The following is a 17,477-nucleotide window of genomic DNA, read 5'->3' as shown; positions in this document are numbered from 1 at the left end:
CAATTTGGTTCAGTCATGTTCCTGCTTTTAATAGTATGAAGTCCAGATGAATGCCTTGTAAATGTACTGGGAAAACATAGATCATCTCCCCACCCTACTTAAACAAGTAGAACTAGGGAAAGTCAGGCCATCTACAAGAGCCAAATGTTGACTTCCAAAAACAAGTGAAATTGGAACATGTTTAATATAGTTTTTAACTAAAAGCTTTTCTGCATCACTAAGATGAGTAATTTTATTGGAGAGAAGTGTGATATGGTGTTTTGATATTGAACACACTATTGTGCATCACAATGAATATGAGTAACAGATTATGGTCACAAGAAACCCTGCTTATGTGTATTTCCAAGTTCAAATCCTGTCCTGAAATGGACTCATTTGGCTTGCATCAGATTAGATGACATCTAGCACTAGTAACTAATTCTAAAGAATTTACAAACAGAAAAATGAAACATTTAGTCAAAAAATGCAAGTTCATGGCTTTATTTGCATTCTCTAGTGGTGTTTAGTGTTGTAATTATGCAATTACTTAAGACTGAATACAGAGGAAGATTGTAATAGAGTTAATCTACAGAGTTAAAATTGAATCAGGAATGTCACCAGATGACATTGTAAATGTACCAAAATACGTAGCAGATTTAACATTCAAAGTCTAAGGGAATGGGAACATAAAGAGCAAGCATTAGTGCCTTCAACAACCTTTAACATGTTTCTGGTAAAACCTTGGATACAGTAAAACACCATTCAAATTTAGAATAGAACCTGACCAGCCAATGAAATGAATGAATTAAATACAAATTTTGACAAGCATGTGAAAAATATTGATCCCATTTACCTACCATTGCTGTACAGATCCATTTCTTATTACAATGATTTAAAGCAAATAGCATGTGTTCGGCCATCAAAACAGAATTGTTTTCAGAGAACATCACCAATTTTGCCATTACAGAAACGTTGGAACCAAGTAGATAACAGATACAAATTATGTTCATTGTGTAAAAAGGTGGATTGTACTGGTTGAATGCAACCAGCACATTAAAGGTATTTTATTTTTCCAAGGTTTTGCAAGAAGCATATGCATTGAAAATATATATTTAGACAACACTTCAGAACTGCTCAATATTCTAAAATGAGTACCTGGCATAAAATATATACTGGGCTTCAAATTTGGTCAATAAAACAGTTTGTCAGTGTTAGTGACAAGCCAAAATGGTTAAACAATTAGATGCTACTTAGATCCTTAAAATCAAAGATACTATTGCATATTTCATAAAAGTTACATGTGGTTTAGTGATCCAAACAACCATTCCTGAAATACATCAATATGCATTTCAGATACAAAGTTATTCTGCCACCTCACTTATTTATTGACTAACGTGCATTGCACTGAAGTTTGCTCGTATTTGTTGAACTTTAAATTAATTTATTGTATTGCTTTAGAAATTCATTAACCCCACACAGAGCATTCATTTTCTGGAAAAAAAACCCAAAAACAATGGAAATAATATACAAATTGATCCTATACGCCAGAATTTATTGTTCTGATATGAACAATAATGAGACAGCTTACAAATAATGTAATAGAGTGTTTAATTGAGTCAGCTGCTTATTTGGGACAATTCTTACAGAACAAAAAGTAATCGTGAAAATTGCCAGAATTCTATTTGATAAGTTGGGACACTATGCTGCCTAATTGTGACAGGACACTGTTGGTGAACAGTTTCTAACAAGTGTCAGTCACATACACTTGCATACTGCTAGACATTACACCGGGATTCGAGCGAACAGTTTTAAAATGGCATCAGTTGCATGTGTTTGTGTTCAAAAAGCAGTGATTTTTGTTACTGACATTTGGTGAGAAATTAGCATAAAGACAATCAGAACTATTTTGCTCATTGAGGTTTCAAGCATTCAGGCGGGGGTAAATTGAAATCACTTTACTACTTCTGTAAGTTGGGAACTACAAAGAATTTGAGGGTATTGACAAGCATCTTGAATATTATGATGAAAATGAAGATTTGGAGGATGCAATCGTCGAAAGCATTGAGTGAAAGCCGTTTGTTATCTGCGCTAGGCATCTACACTGATTTTGTTCATTTATAGTCAAGCAAAAGAACATGGTAGCTTACACTGGATTAATTCCTCTGTCAACAACTTAGAAACTAATACAGTTTTATAGTACTGTAATAGTATTGGTAGTGCTCTAATTTGTTCTGTATTTCAATTAAATACATAATTTGTTGCTCAGGTTGTCTTTTTTATACCTCTATTTCCAAGAAACTTTGGGTAATTGGGGCAGCTGCTTATTTGGGCCAAAATGTAACAGTTCTGATGGGTCTCAATTAACCAATTTAGCAGTGTTAGGCAGAGGTAATTGCTATGGCTTTGACCCTATTGCTTGTTGTTCCTATATGACATCCATGGGACTTGTAACAATATACCTATGGAAAGGATGACAGATGAGGATTGATCACATTGATGCTACATTACCAAGACCGGCACAGTTAACAAGAAACCACCTCAAAATTGTTTACTCTATACAGAAGACCTGGGTTATAAAAAAAAGAAAGCCCACACACTATAATACTGTGAAAATGGGAAAAATAATGTTACATTACATTTTTATTTCACACAATATGACTCGTGTCTCTGAAATTCTACCATCCACAGGTAGGGCACAATTTGCCTTATCAACTTATACTTTGACGTGCCTTCATCCAAAAAAGTCTTAACATAGAGAGTTTTCTTTTATTATGGGTACAGGTTTTCATACCCATGAACAAAATCACTCCCTCCCCCCCCAATACTTGCCATTAACTATTGCAGGACAAAATAACATGCAGCAAAAACAATAAGAAATGTACAATATCATAAAGGACACAAACCTCCACTAAGCTCAAGCCCAGTGCCATACATTTCCATTATATCACTCACAAACCCTCCAATGGAGTGTGCTTTTAGGCAAACTACCAGGCAATATGATGCAATTTGCTACCACAGACAGCTATGGAGGCCAGGTCATTGGGTGCACTTAAGGCAGAGATTGATAGGTTCTTGATTGGACACAACATCAAAGGTTATGAGGCTGAGGAGGGGATAAAGGGATTGGCCATGATTGAATGGCAGGGCAGACTCAATGGGTAAAAATGCCTAATTCTGCTCCTATGTCTTATGGTTTTATAACCATTACAATCAGAATATGTTCCATTCCTTTTCCCGAAACCATTAGGACAATCTAATTCCAATTCAATAACAATGTCAATCATTACCCACAAGTTTGACTATTAACTTTCCATCAGGGAAACCAAGTCCAAATGTAATGGGCAGCAAATGTAAGAATAGTTACAAATGTAGCCCTTTAGCCCTGCACATCTACCTCCTTCTCCCTCCCAACCCCATAACAAGAAAGGTCACACTCTTTTACCACATTATAATAAAATTCAAAACCTATTCTTAGTACTTCTGGAAGCAATAAACGGGCTGCATTTCTTCAAACAAGCATATCCTTATGGTATGACCAACCCTTACTACCACAATGTTGCACCTATCCAAGTGAAATTACTGCAAGATGCTTCCAAAATACACAGACATTTCAAAACAGCATCTGAAACCACTTACCCAGGATTCTTACTGCGTCCCATCAAATTTGACTTCTCACAGCCTACCTTCAACACCTGTTCTGAATGAAAAGTACTTCCAGCCTTGAATTCAAGCAGCCAATTAATAACCTTTATTGCTATTCAACATGTGCAATGAGGCAGCCATCCAGAGTGAGCAGGTGTAAATAATGTGGCGCAAAAGGAAACAATTAAGAACACATATTTCAGTACAGAACAAGTTGCAGTATTTCCCTGTAATGCCGCTAGTGTTTTATATTCCCATTCCCCTGGCGAAATAGTTACATTTACAACATACACGCTCCGAGTTACCGCAACCTACATAATGTCAAACTCATGTTAGGTTCCATTTTCCAACTAATTTAATACAAAAATATGCAACACAAGCTAGATATTTCAGCACAGTTTAGATCTGCCTTTTGATTTTTCATAAGCAATGCAAAACCAGCCTGAATTAACAGCTGGTTGAAAGAAGTCTATTAACACTGTAATACACATATCATGTTTTAAAAAAGACTAATCCAAGGGTAACAATCTATCGGTATAAAGATGTTAAAAAAAATGTTCTACTACACAAGATGAAATTCATTTCCTAATAGAGCAGGAATATATTATCTGGAAAACATCAAATGTGATTAGTTCCTTAAGGAAGGCAGCATTGAAACAAAGCAGCACATATTAGCTTCTTGTCCGAAATAACAGCTATTAATAATCTGACATGGTAAAGACACCATTCCCTACAAATAAAAAACATGGTCATCTTAATTGTAAGCCGTAGTAATTCTTTGTATCCACCTACAGTAAACGTGTAAGATCTAGAAGTACATTCAGAAAGATTTTCTTATATATACTGGTTTCAAATTTAAGTAGAATAGCTCTGTACAAGTTACTGTGCTATTAAAGGAAAGCAAAAAGGTCAAAAGTTCTGAAAGAAATGGAAGTAGTAGTGATAAGCAGCTTCTGTGCCATAGTTTTGTATGTGTTTTGGCTTTCAAAATTTTAAAAAAATGACCAAAAATTCTCATTAAATTTCACAAAAGCCATCTTGACAACGAACAATTTGAATGTGCCCCATTTTGTCACCAGAGTGCAAATATTAGTTCATGCAGGTTTTGCTGATATAAACAATATTAGTTTGGAATGCTGTTAATAAAGTGTTCAGGTTAAAGAAAATACAGGAGACTTTGCAAGTGATTGTCATACGATGATCTTCAGCACACCTCTCCTACCACCAATGGAAAGATGGAGAGTTCCATTGAGGTTCTCCCCACCATATAATATGCTCCATTAATTCCCAGTCTGATTAAACACAAGTAATGGATATCCAAATATAGCATAAATTATCATTTACAGAAGAGAAGCAGGCAGTCAAAACATACAAAAAATAAATCTGACACAGACAACTGCAAGTTAATTTAATACCATTGCTTGAAAATGCTTGGTAAACATTTATAATTCAACTCAATTTGACAGATTTATCATTTCTGGATGTAGGATCATTTTGATTCTACCCATTTCTTCAACACTAACTCAAATTTAAATTATGGCACATAAGAGTTAGAATCCAGATCTTAGAGCAGAAAGAGAAGTATTTAAATACAATGAGATCCTGAAGGCAACAGCTTACACCCTGGAGTTGGGATATACAGCCACAACTTCATAACCTTCTGGAGGCTGCACTCTTGCTTTGGCGTGGGTCTCACAATATAGTTGCTCCTCAATGAAGAAGTATCCTTTCTGTTTTAGATTTAATCCACAGTCAGAACACATGAAGCATGCCGGATGATATAGCTTTTCCCGTGCCTTGACAACAGCACCACTAGAAAGAACAGATATATGTTAACAAATACAGAATAAATGATTCAAAGGAAACTCGAGATGAGCTGTGAAACAATACCAAATTTATAAAATTATGATCAAGGTAATAGGATGAGCGAATGGAAGAGGGAAAACAAAGGACGACATGAGATTGTCTTTGAAAGAGTGATCCTTAAAATTAATAAACTTCTCTCAGATTACAAAGTTGGGAGCTAAATCCAGTGAAAAAGGAATGACTACTTTATACTTTCTTCATATTCATCACAACATAGAGGGCCATTTGGCTAATAGAGTCTATGTAGCCTCTAAGAGCATTTACATCTGTCCCATTCCCTGAAACAGTCTTTTCTTTCTGACAATACCTATGAATCCAACCAACTCTGATGCCAGTTGCTCTCACTGGATGAGACAAAGCACTGAAACTTTAGGATATCTTCTCCTTATTCATCATTACAGTACATTTGTATAAATCGGAAGTTTTTCTGCATACTTACACTATGCCGGTCTCACATCTAGTACACTGTGGTAACTTCTGTAGTGTAGGTGGAGCATTGCTGAATTTTGATACAGGGGATTTTATACTTTTGATGGCAGCTGGCCTTTCACTTTTGTCACCTACAAGAAATTTTATAAGATAAAGATATACTTTTAATACTGTTCTTCTCCGCCCATCCCACACATACACAAAAACTGATATACAGTTTTAAACTGTAATTTTGATGTTGATGCACAACTGCTTACCCAGATTAAAATGAGATGTCTGTGTGGAATATACAAAATATCATTCACCTGCTGTTGTATACAACAGAAAGACTTGTGGATTAATGAGCCATCTGCAGCCTACTGAAGGTGTATATTATCAGGTCATCATAGCTGTGGCTAAGAACATTTAAAAGCATTGACCAGAAATTTGCATGTTTTTTACTGTTTCTGTTCTGTATACATTATGTATATTTCCTCTATACTGCGAGAAATTTACTGTATACATTCTCAGATATTAAATTGAACCATTTGAAACGTTTGTGTTTAGTTCCTGATCATACCATTAAGGGAGGAGAAAGGATGACCTGATCAATAGACCAACCAGAATGTTACTTAAAAAAAATCCGATAAAAGATTTATTTTACCAACAGTGGGTCCATCAAGAATCAAAAGGAAGCTTCAGATTTTATTTTGAATAAACCATGGGCAGTACTAGTTAGAATATGATTAACTCTTTGTAATTTAAAGAAAAGTTTTATTTTCTATTGCTGTTCCTTTCCATTCTCACACCCCCACTCCACTTCTGTCTGAAGGACACCTTTAGTAATGCTGATCCACTATGACAGGAATGTAAATAATTGATTTTCTCAAATATTTTGATTTTAATTTCTGATGCCATTTATTAAACAGTACAAGAAATCTGCCCATTTATCAGGTTTCTGGTACTTTGAATTCACAAGAAATAAAGTCTAATTTAACCTCTTTCCTTAATTGCATTTAATAGGAAGTTTCAGAAGCATTTGAAACTTTCAAGGGGGTGGAGTTTCAAGATGGCGACGTAAACATCTGCCTTTAGGCGCTCTTCATTTTTTCAACTATAATCACCCCTTAATTAAATTTTTTCGAATTTAATCACATGGGTTGATACTTTTGATTAACTTTTTCTTCCTAAAATAATATTTGATCTAATCTCGACAAACTTAAAATGGCTACAAGCAAGAAATCGTCTAAGGAACCTGTATCCATTGACGCAATCTCTGCTCTTTTGGACGCTAAACTGGATATTAAACTTTCGAGTCTGGAAGGCAGATTGGATGGTAGATTGGGAAGCAGACTGACAAGTTTGGAAAATAAGCTTACCAGGAAAATATCTGAACTTGAAGAAGCTGATAGATCGTTTGAAATTAAACTTCAATCGCAGGCATCGGACATTCAGCGGCATGAAGATAAGATCGCGACTCTTGAAAAATCCATTTGTGCAAAAGTACGTACAATTGAAGCGTTGGAGAAGAAGGTAGAGTCAAATGCTAAAACTATGGATCAGTATAAGTTTAAAATTACTGATCTCGAAAATCGATCTCGTAGACAGAATTTGCGTATCATCGGGTTCCCCGAAAAAGTTGAGTCCGGTGATTTAACTGAATTTTTCTCTAATTTACTATGGGAAACTTTCAGTGCTGAAGGTTTGCAAGCTAAACCTGTTATCGATCGTGTTCACAGAGTTGCGAGATTTTCGGCTCTGTCTGATAAACCACGAGCGGTGATTGTTCGCCTTCATTATCCTCGGGAGAAAGAGCTTTTAATTCGATTAGCTCGTAAAAAAGGCATGATTTCTTATAACACCAATTCATTTCGAATTGTTGAAGATTATTCTTTTGAAGTAATGAAATCAAGAATCGCTTTTAAACCAGTGATGGCAGAGATTTATTCGATTGGCCTTAAACAAGCTTTAATGTATCCAGCGAAGCTCAGAATTACGTTAAACGACAACAGTCAGCAATTTTTCAAAACCCCGGAAGAAGCGAAGAAATTTGTTGAAGAATATAGATCTCCTAGTGCAACTTGAACTTTGTGTCATGTTGAAGATTCCTCGGAGAGCGGGTGCCATCTCATTTTAAGTAACCTACGAAGTTGGGTTATAACTTTCTATCCCGTTCCACGGGTCTGGCTCTTATTTTTCATTATTATCACTATTTTATGGATGCTTTTTTAACTTTTATAATATTTTTTAATTCTTTTTTCTGTTTTAGATATATACATCTATATCTTGTAATAATCATTTATTTTTTTCAAGATGTCGTTTCTTCTTCCCATAAGACTCTGCTTTTTATAAACATTTATTTGTTTGCCTGTACTTAGAAATGGGACGAATGTTTTGAATTTTTTTTTTAGTTTTTTTTATATATATTGTAGTGTTTATTGAATCTTTTTTGATCCTATTTTGGTATTTTTTTACTATTAAACTTTTTTAATAGATTGTTGAATCTGCATTCATATTTTGTAAGATGGCTTTTTCAAAATGTCGTTTCTTCTTCCCATAAGTCTTTGCTTTTGAAACGTCGTCTTTCTTGCATTTATATGTGAAATTTTTTAAAGGTATATTACACTTAAATTTTGATGTTTATTTTTTCTTGTTAAAGATTGTTTGTTTTATTATATTAGTTTTTTTCATTCTGATTGACATATATTTTCTTTTTGCAACCCTATATTTAAATATGGGTGTTACATAGTTTTTCTTTAAAAAACTTTTTATGGAGCTGCCATCTTGAAATGGGGGTAAGGTTAGTGTTAGATTATGCGCTTGCCGCTTGGCTTTTCTTCGAAGGGTGGGGGGAGGGGGTGGGGATCTTTTTTCACGCTTTTGCATTTTTTTCTGCTTTTAGTTTATGGGCCAACTTTAAATTATTAATATTGTTGAGGTGTCATGTTCTCCGGTTGCTCCTGAATCTATTTTCCTTTTTCCTAAATTATGGGTTATGTGTCTTTTTAACCTATTATGATATACACAACTAATATTGGCATGATGGATAAATCTATTAATTTTATCTCTTGGAATACTAATGATTTAAATCATCCGATTAAATGTAAAAAAATATTTAAGGTATTCCATAGATTGAATGCTAATATTATTTTTGCACAGGAAACCCATATTAGGAGGGAGGATAATCAACGTTTTTTTAGGTTCTGGAAGGGTCAACAATTTCATTCGAATTGTACCGCTAAAATTAGGGGTGTGTCTATTTTTATAGACCCCTCAATTTTGTTTATACATCACGAAATTATTTCTGATCCGCAGGGCAGATTTTTGTTGATAACTGGTTCACTTTTCAATCGGAAAGTGGTTCTAGTTAATATTTATGCCCCAAATTTTGACTGCCCTGAATTTTTTAAATGTTTATTTACTTCCCTTCCTAATCTGAATGAATATATGTTGATATTGGGTGGAGATTTTAATTGTTGTTTGAATCCTTTGATGGATAGATCTAAACCTATTCGAACTCTTCCGAATAGATCAGCCTTACTTATTAATTCTTTTATGGTTGATTCGGGAATTACAGAAATATGGCGGTTTTTGAACCCTAAAGATAAAGAATTTTCATTTTTTTCACATGTATATCATAGTTATTCTAGAATTGATTACTTTCTTATTGATCATCGGTTATTAACGGATGTTATTGATTGTAAATATGATTCTATTACTATTTCGGATCATGCACCTTTGAAGTTATCTATTAAGATTTCGGACTTTTCCAATAATGTTAGATCTTGGAGACTTAATGCTACTTTGCTTCAAGACCCAGAATTTGTCATCTATATAAAGCAGCAAATTGATTTGTTTTTCTCAACAAACTATACTGAAGAAATCGACAGAGGAATACTTTGGGACTCTTTTAAGGCTTTTATCCGTGGACAAATTATTTCGTATTCCGCTGGTAAAAGGAAACAAAGATATTTAGATATTGCTTTATTGGTGGATAAAATTAAGGAAATTGATAAGATTTATTCCGTGACTCCTACCATAGAACTTTATAAGAAGAGAGTTGAGCTTCAAATGGAACATAGTTTATTATTATCTTCTTCAATTGAAAATCAATTAATTAGGACTAGAGCTCAATTCTATATTCACAGTGATCAAACTGGTAAACTGTTAGCTAATCAATTAAAAGCTATTTCGACCAGGCGACAAATTATTAAAATTCGTAAACAAGATGGTAATTTAACCACTGATCATAAAGAAATCAATAATACTTTTCAAGATTTTTATAAATCTTTATATCAATCAGAATTTGATGGTGATCTGTCCATGATGGATAATTTTTTTAACAATTTGAATATTCCTAAACTGATTGGTGAAGATCGTAGCTTGTTTGATGCTCCTATCTCTATGGCCGAAATAGGTGAGGCTGTCTCATCAATGAATTCAGGGAAAGCTCCTGGCCCTGATGGTTATATTGTAGAATTTTTCAAAACTTTTTCTTCTTTGCTTTCCCCTTGGTTATGTGAAATCTTTAACGATGCATTTGCTAAGAAGAGATTACCTCAGTCTTTTTATGAAGCTACTATCTAATTCTTAAAAAAGATAAAGATCCTACTCTATGTACATCTTATCGCCCTATATCACTATTAAATGTAGATTCTAAGATTCTTACAAAAATTTTAGCCACTAGATTAGAAAAGGTATTACCAAAGATTATTTCAGAAGATCAAACTGGTTTCATTAAGAATCGGTATTCTTTTTTTAATGTTAGAAAATTGATTAATATAATTCATACTTCATCACCCACAGTCCCAGAATGTGTTATCTCATTAGATGCTGAAAAAGCCTTTGATAAGAGTTGAATGGACATATTTATTTAATGCTTTGAGAAATTTTAATTTTAGTCCTAATTTTATATCATGGATTAAACTAATATACTATAAACCTGTTGCTTCTGTTCTTACAAATAATTATAGATCCTCCTTTTTTCAATTATCTCGTGGTACGAGACAAGGTTGTCCTTTAAGTCCTTTATTATTTAATATTGCGTTAGAACCTTTAGCCATTGCTATTCGTGAATCTCCTAATATTTTTGGTATTACTCGTAATGAGAAATTATATAAATTATCACTCTATGCTGATGATTTGCTGTTATATATTTCTGATCTTGATAGATCTATTCCCACTATTTTATCCTTGTTGGCTCAATTTGGTAGTTTTTCTGGTTACAAATTAAACTTAGATAAGAGTGAATTATTCCCTTTAAATGCGCAAACTTTATTGAATGACAGGATTCCATTTAAAGTTGTTACTGATAATTTTACCTATTTAGGTATAAAAATTACCAAGAAATATAAAGATTTATTTAGACTGAATTTTTTACCCATGCTTCTTCAAATACAACATCTTACTACAAGATGGTCTCCCTTATTCTTATCATTAGTTGGTCGGATTAATGCTATTAAAATGATGATTTTACCGAAATTTTTATACTTATTTCAAGCCTTACCAATTTTTATTCCTAAATCCTTTTTTGACAACATTGATTCAAAAATTTCCTCATTTGTGTGGCAAAACAAAAACCCTAGGTTAAGTAAAAGGCAATTACAAAAATCTAAAAAAGATGGTGGTTTAGCTTTGCCTAATTTTAGATTTTATTATTGGGCGAATAATATTCGTAATCTAACGTATTGGAAATTGGATTTGGACTCATTATTGTGTCCGCAGTGGGTAAATTTGGAATGCAATGAAGTAAAGGGATATTCTTTATTCTCTGTTCTTGGTTCTTCTCTTCCTGCTGATTTAGTTAAATTTAATAAACAGATATCTAATCCTGTTATTAAACACACATTACGAATTTGGTTTCAATTTCGGAAATTCTTTACTTTGAAAAACTTTGTGCTTGATAGCCCTATTTTATTTAATTTTTTCTTTAAACCTTCCTTGACAGATCAAGCCTTTAGCATATGGAAAAGGAAAGGTATAAAATGTTTTCGTGACCTTTTTTTTGAAGGTACTTTGATGTCTTTTGACCAACTTTCCAATAAATTTAAATTACCTAAATCTAATTTCTTCAGATATTTACAAATTAGAAATTTTTTACATAAAGTTTTACCATCTTTTCCCAACTCAACTTCAACGGATTTCTCAGATTTGATTTTTACCTTAAATCCTTGTCAGAAGGGATTAGTTGCTTTTATTTACAACATGATTATGAAGATACAACCAGAAATGTCTGATAGAATTAAACAACAATGGGAAAAAGAACTTCGCTACAATATACCAACAGATAAATGGGAAAAAATTTTACAAATGGTTAATTCTTCTTCTATATGTGCTAAACATGCTTTAATACAATTTAAAATTGTACATAGAGCTTATATGTCTAAAGATAAACTTGCTCGATTTTATTCTCATATTAACCCTCAATGTGATAGATGTCATTCAGAAGTGGCTTCACTGACCCATATGTTTTGGTCATGTCCTACTTTACATAATTATTGGAAGGACATATTCATTACCATTTCCTCAATTTGGAACATTGATTTACAACCTAACTTTATTACTGCAATCTTTGGTATACCAAATGAGGATGGTAATCAGTTTTCTCCTTCAATCAGACGAATGATTGCTTTTGTAACATTAATGGCCAGAAGGTCTATATTACAAAATTGGAAAGAAGTAAACCCTCCTACCACGTCTCAGTGGCTTTTTCAAACTATTTCTTATCTGAGTTTGGAAAAAATTAGGAGCACAATTTTTGACTCGTCAATTAAATTTGAAGAAACTTGGGGACCGTTCATCCGACATTTTCATGTGAATTAATTTGGCCTTTCCCAGACCTTCTCTTTGTTTATTCTTGTTCAGCTATGGAGTTCCGGAGTTCTTTGACACTATCATATACTTATAAATTGTTATTATTGCCCATGTTAGTTTTAGTTTAGTGCTTGTTTCATATATATATTTTCTTTCACACATTTTAAATTTTTTTTTTCTTTTTCTTTGGATGATTAGTTTTGTTTTTTTTCATATATAATTATATAGACTTGATTGATTAATGTACTTTTTTGTTGTTGATGTTTAATAGGATATTATTATCCTATTATTAATGTAATCTTAAGTCTATTGTATTCATAACCTATTCATTATTTTGTTATGTTTTTTTTATATTTATATGAAACTCAAGAAAAAGATTGAAAAAGAAAGAAAGAAACTTTCAAGACAGGTTGCAGATGTGGTGTTATTCAAAATCTGAACCCAAGCCAAAAAAACGTTAAGGCACATTTAATTCTTTTTCTCCTCATGATGAATTCCTGTATGTATATTCACCACCGTAAAAATATAAAGTCTGGGGTGGAAATATGGAATTTACAGGAACTGTAAATTTTCTGTGATCTTGTGAATACTACATCAGATTTTGAAAAGAAGGAAACTATAAAAGCTGATATCCAGAAAATATGAAATTGAAAGTGTTTGTGATATCAGCTGAACATTTTCACCATCTTTAGTATCAGACTGTTATATTTGCTTTGGAGAAACTATCAAGGAACAATTTCCCCAAAGCAGACACCATTCCACAGCTGTTCATGAAGATGATCTCACAGGGTCAGCTGGAACATGCAGCAAATAGCAAAAATACGAAAAGGTACTCTTGGTTGAAAACATCAGTCTCCTTTAACAAACGAAGCTTGGTAACATCACCAGTAATCAGATTAACCCTAACATGGCAGCTAGGATAAAGCTTTAGTGGCTTGCTAAAGGATTTTCAAGAATTGACCACGCGGGGGGGGAGGTCAGAAAAAGTTGTATTAAAAAAAAGAATTGATCACATTGCCGAAGGTCTGAAGTAAAAAAAAAGCTAGACCATTTAAGAGTGGTAGATTTCTTTCCTAAAAGAGCATCAGTGTATCAGATAAATTTAAGACAATCTAGAAGTCTTTACTTTCTAAAGAATCAACTTAAATTAAATTCATTAATTGCCATGGTGAGATTGGAAAGAGCCTGATTGTTAGCTCCGTGGATGATTAATCTGCTAATCTAACCAGAGTACCACCACTCCAGCTCCAATGATGACTAAAAGCGTTTTCAAAGTAGATTTTAATGAGTTTAGAAATGAAAAGGCTGAGAGACAGATTGGGCTTGAGAGGGAGAAATCTAGACCATGTATCTTACTAGCTAAAATCATAGTAGCCATTGTTTAAAAATTAAAATTAGAAGCGCCAAGAGGCAAGCATTGCATGTCTGCAGGTACAGTAGATGTTCTTCAGAAGGCTACACACAATTGAAACCATGGAGACATTTGAAATTACTTTTGTAAATTCTATTCCTTAAGGTCAAGGCAACCAGTAACCAATGTAGGTCGGTTTGCACATACACCAGCCAATGGAATTGAAGACCAAGACCAATGAAAAATGATCATGTCAGTTTATGACGAGTAGAAGATGTGAGGCTGACGGGGGCTGAGCTGGAATTGTCATATCTACGAAGTGGCAACGGCCTTGATGGCTTGAGCAATGCATGGTCAGCAGTGGAGCGGAGGGGCAAATAAGTCAATTTGAGGGAGAGTGATAGAATGGTGGAAAAATTGATCATTGATGGCAGATGCTCACATTGATGGCTTCCGCATGTGGCTGGGGAAAAGAAACTCTTACTTAGTGCTATGTGTCAGAAATATTATGACTACTTACAGTGAGTGGGTGGGCACTGGATAGGCACTACTTGTTTTTGCTTTATCCGTGCACGATCAACTTACCTGTCTGTTCAGCTTCCAACATGCCCTGCAGCATCTTGAAAGATCCTGACTGCTTGGGTTCTGATGGTGGCTCTTCGCCATCCCGAAGCATCTTATAAACATCCGATTCAGTGTCAACTTCATTCCACAATTTCGGAGACACCTTTGATGGCTCAGTGCTAAAGAAGTACAATTTTGGAAGTTACCCATTGCTACAAAAATGAAACATCATGCTGAAGTCAAGCAAAAATTATTACATATTTTGAAAATGCTTGTCATCAATATACAACGTGCGCTCTGCATTGCTGCATTCAAACCTGCTCATGTGATTATTATATTACACATCTTTTTTTATATGCAAAGTACTCAGGTGTACAGGTGCTCCATTCCGAGTGGAGAAAGCTAGCTCACAGATGAAAGGTAAACAGAGAAAGAACAATATATTGACCTTGCTGTACATCAGACATAAAAGTAGAAATAAAATACTGGTCATGTGGTAACAGATGTCAGAAATAGTTTGACTATTTACAGAGAGTGGATAGAGACAGATTGGTACAATCTTTGCCTTTGCTTCAGCTGTGTGCCCTCTATTTATCTGGTAATGGTCAACCAGTCACTGAACAGAACATTTAAAACTTTAGATTTGCCCAATATTGCAAGCAGTCTTCATTCACAAGGAAGAGCTAGGGTCGAACAGATTAAGACTGAGCCAGTGAAAATGGGGAGGCAAAAGTGACTACATAGCAAAAGGAATGACAGTGCAACCCAAGCAGAGTGAAAATGGAAAAGCATTAGAGAGTGGAACAAGAAGATGCAGCTCTGTCCATGAAAACGGAAGCTGTAATTATTGTTTAGTATTATGTTTATGGAGGAAGCCTAAAACCAGCATCCATTTAAAACAAGTGATGCTATTTTCAGCTTGCACTGGCCTTTATTGGAACAATGTAGGCGGATCAAGGACAGTGGTAAATGTAAGACTTGAACAGAAATAAAATATTGAGCAACTGGAATCACCGGGCCTCCGGTAAAGCAGAAAGAATAGAACTATTCAATAAGGTGATTGATCAAACTATAATACTGAATCATTCAATATCTCACTACACTCAAGCACACTTAGCAGGCATTATTCATTCCTATAATATTCCATAGTCTAATTGAAACCAGAACAAACTTCTTATTCCACAAGTTACACTAATTCCCTCCTCCCAGTCCTCCAAGTCACCCACCACCTGAAATCTAGTCCAATGCTGGGAAATAGTTTCCCCTTTTGAAACACAGCATGTCCATGGGCATGTGTTTCCATAAATCAGTTGATTTATGTAACACTTACTGCTCCCCACTTTGTAAGCAATCTAGAGCACACAAATACACAAAAGTTATCATGGGTTGGAAAACTCATGGTTAAAGAAATTTTAGTTATATTCACATGTGGTTTATGGAAACTTCAATTTTACAAGAACAATCATTGCACTATACAAGGTGGTCTCTTGCAGTATTACAATTACATTACAATTCACAGTAATAATTGGTGGACAGCATTAGGAATAGATAACTAATGGAATACTTCAAATAAATAGTACCACCATAACATATTTCAGAATACTATATTGAAGCATCTTTCTTTTTTTGTGATGAAAAAAATCAATGGATTTTAGTAAAATGAATACATGCAATTTTCAGGGTAAACAATGGTGTATTTTTCTTAATATAGTGAATAGGATTGAAGGCAGATGTCATTAGAAGCTTTTTGACAGAGTCAGAGTCTGGGAGTGAGGTAAAGCAGCAGTGAGGTCATGGACCCTATACAGATTACAAAAGAACTGGTGTTTGCTGTCTTGAGGTAAATTAGGGTGGAGAAATCCCCAGGGCCTGACAAAGTGTTCCCTCGGACCCTGAGGGTCGCAAGTGCAAAAATTGCTGGAGTCCAAGCTGAGATACTTAACTCATCCTTAGCGATAGGTGAGGTACTGAAGGATTGGAGAATAGCTAATGTTCCGCTATTTATGAAAGGGTCTAAAAATAAATCAGGAAATTATAGGCCAGTGAGTCTGATATCAGTAGTGGGAAAGTTATTGGAAGGCATTCCAAGGGACCAGATATATAAGAGTATTTGGATAGATATGCACTGATTAGGGATAGTCAGCATGGCTTTGTGAATGGTGGGTCATATTTAACCAATCTTAAGAGTTTTTCAAGGTGGTAACCAGGAAAGTTGATGAAAGCAAAACAATGGATGTTGTCTACATGGACTTTAGCAAAGCATTTGACAATGTCCCATGTGGGAGGATGGTCAAGAAGTTTCAGTCGCTTGGCATTCAAGATGAGGTAGCAAAACGAAACAGACATCGGCTCTGTGGGATTCACCAGAGTGGTACGAGATGATTGCCTCTCTGAATGGAGGATTGTAATTAGTGGAGTGCCACAGGGATCTGTGCTGGGTCCATTGTTGTTTGTCATCTATGTCAATGATCTGGATGATAATGTGGTTAACTGGATCATCAAATTTGTGGATGACATGAAGATTGGGTGTGTCATGGATGGCAAAGAAGACCGTCAGAGCTTGGACCAGCTGAAGAAATGGGCTGAAAAATAGCAGATGGAATTTAATGCAGACGTGCAAAATGTTGCACTTTGGTAGGACCAAATAGGGTAAGTCTTATACAGTGAATGTTAGGGCACTGAGGAGGAGTGTGGTAGAACAAAGGGATCTGGGAGTACAGGTCCATAATTCATTGAAACTGGTGGCACAGTTTGATAGGGTTAGAATAAAAGCTTTTGCCACTTCGGAGTATTGAGTGCAGTTTTGGTTACCCAGTTACCGGGAGGATGTTAATAAGGTTGACAGAGTACAGAA

General features: G+C 34.6%; 1 protein-coding gene across 1 annotated transcript in view; it reads right to left on the bottom strand.

Annotated features, from left to right (window-relative positions):
* Window positions 1–464: 464 nt before the first annotated feature.
* LOC132405625 (PDZ and LIM domain protein 4-like) overlaps window positions 465–17,477 on the bottom strand; it is a 109,436-nt gene continuing 92,423 nt past the window's right edge. Inside the window, exons 5-7 of the mRNA XM_059990583.1 lie at window positions 14,645–14,802; window positions 5,927–6,047; window positions 465–5,433 (exon numbers count right to left, since the gene is read on the bottom strand). Coding sequence (XP_059846566.1) covers window positions 5,238–5,433; window positions 5,927–6,047; window positions 14,645–14,802 — 475 coding nt within the window. The 3' untranslated portion in view covers window positions 465–5,237. The remainder of the gene's footprint in view (window positions 5,434–5,926; window positions 6,048–14,644; window positions 14,803–17,477) is intronic.

Source organism: Hypanus sabinus, chromosome 15 (genome assembly GCF_030144855.1).
Source record: "Hypanus sabinus isolate sHypSab1 chromosome 15, sHypSab1.hap1, whole genome shotgun sequence".
NCBI classification, from domain to species: Eukaryota; Metazoa; Chordata; class Chondrichthyes; order Myliobatiformes; family Dasyatidae; genus Hypanus; species Hypanus sabinus.
Note: the sequence above shows the minus strand (reverse complement) of the source record. Positions and strands in the feature narration are given on the sequence as shown.